Source organism: Penaeus monodon, chromosome 29, assembly GCF_015228065.2.
Source record: "Penaeus monodon isolate SGIC_2016 chromosome 29, NSTDA_Pmon_1, whole genome shotgun sequence".
Lineage (NCBI taxonomy): Eukaryota > Metazoa > Arthropoda > Malacostraca > Decapoda > Penaeidae > Penaeus > Penaeus monodon.
In genome coordinates this window covers 33086453-33087440 of record NC_051414.1, presented here as the reverse complement: position 1 = coordinate 33087440, position 988 = coordinate 33086453, and the positions used below count along the sequence as shown (strand labels likewise).

General features: G+C 38.3%; 1 protein-coding gene across 1 annotated transcript in view; it reads right to left on the bottom strand.

The window, feature by feature from the left end:
- Positions 1–16: 16 nt before the first annotated feature.
- The window catches only part of LOC119592176 (beta-sarcoglycan-like), a 4683-nt gene continuing 3711 nt past the window's right edge, over positions 17–988 (bottom strand). Inside the window, exon 7 of the mRNA XM_037940999.1 lies at positions 17–944. Within this exon, the coding sequence (XP_037796927.1) occupies positions 630–944 (315 nt within the window). The 3' untranslated portion in view covers positions 17–629. The remainder of the gene's footprint in view (positions 945–988) is intronic.

The window sequence follows — 988 nt, the reverse complement described above, 5'->3', positions numbered from 1 at the left end:
CTTTTTATATGTGACTAGAATCCCATGACTAGGTTGAAATAAATATTATGTATTAGTACAATAATTATTAACATATTTAACCTCGATAGCATTAGTTTTGTGCATTCAGGTTACATTTTTCTAGATATCAAAAATTAAGAATTCCAATAAATTGATATGGTTTAGAAATATGTCTTCTTTCTGCAACATGGATATATAAACTAAATCTACAACACAACATATATTTTAAAAATCTCACTTTTTTATACTTATACCTAGATTTTGAGGACGAGTATAACAGTTTTATATTTCAATTCTGCATGATAGGCATACATCTCACTGATCTGAGGCTTATGAAAAATTACCAATTTGGGTTATACATAATAATTTCAAGAATTTGATTTGATATGGTTCACAAGCCCAGTTACTAGATTGGAAAGGAGAGAAAGAGGGAGAAGGAGAGGGAGAGGAGGGAGGGAGGGAGAGAGAGAAGTAGGAAAGGAGGGAGGGAGAGAGGGAAGTAGGAAAGGAGGGAAGGAGATAAAGGGAGTGGGTAAGAGGAGAGGAGAGATAAGAGAAAGGGAATAGAAAGAAAGAGAGAGCATTATGTAAAGGATAAAAGAGTGATAGATATCTCTCACATATTCTACCTACATATGCATTCCAGTGCAAGGATTAGTAAAACTAGCGCAGTTAATGGCTGAGGTGCGCTTGTTGTTATTGACCGGCACAGGGACACGGAAAAGCTGACCTTGGGGTTTGCACATACACAGCTTGTATTGGCCACGGCCATTCTCATCATCCACATCACCTGCCAGAGGCAGGGTGTTGACGTCAACCATATATCCAGCTCCAGCATCCAGAAGAATGGACCCATTAATGCTCTTCAGATAAATGTCTTGATCCGCAGACCATGTGAGTTTTTTGGCATCGAATGACATTCCTTCATTACCCTTCAGGCGAATCTATGGGGAGGGAAAAGGAAGTTATGTGTTGAGAGAAAGTGTTT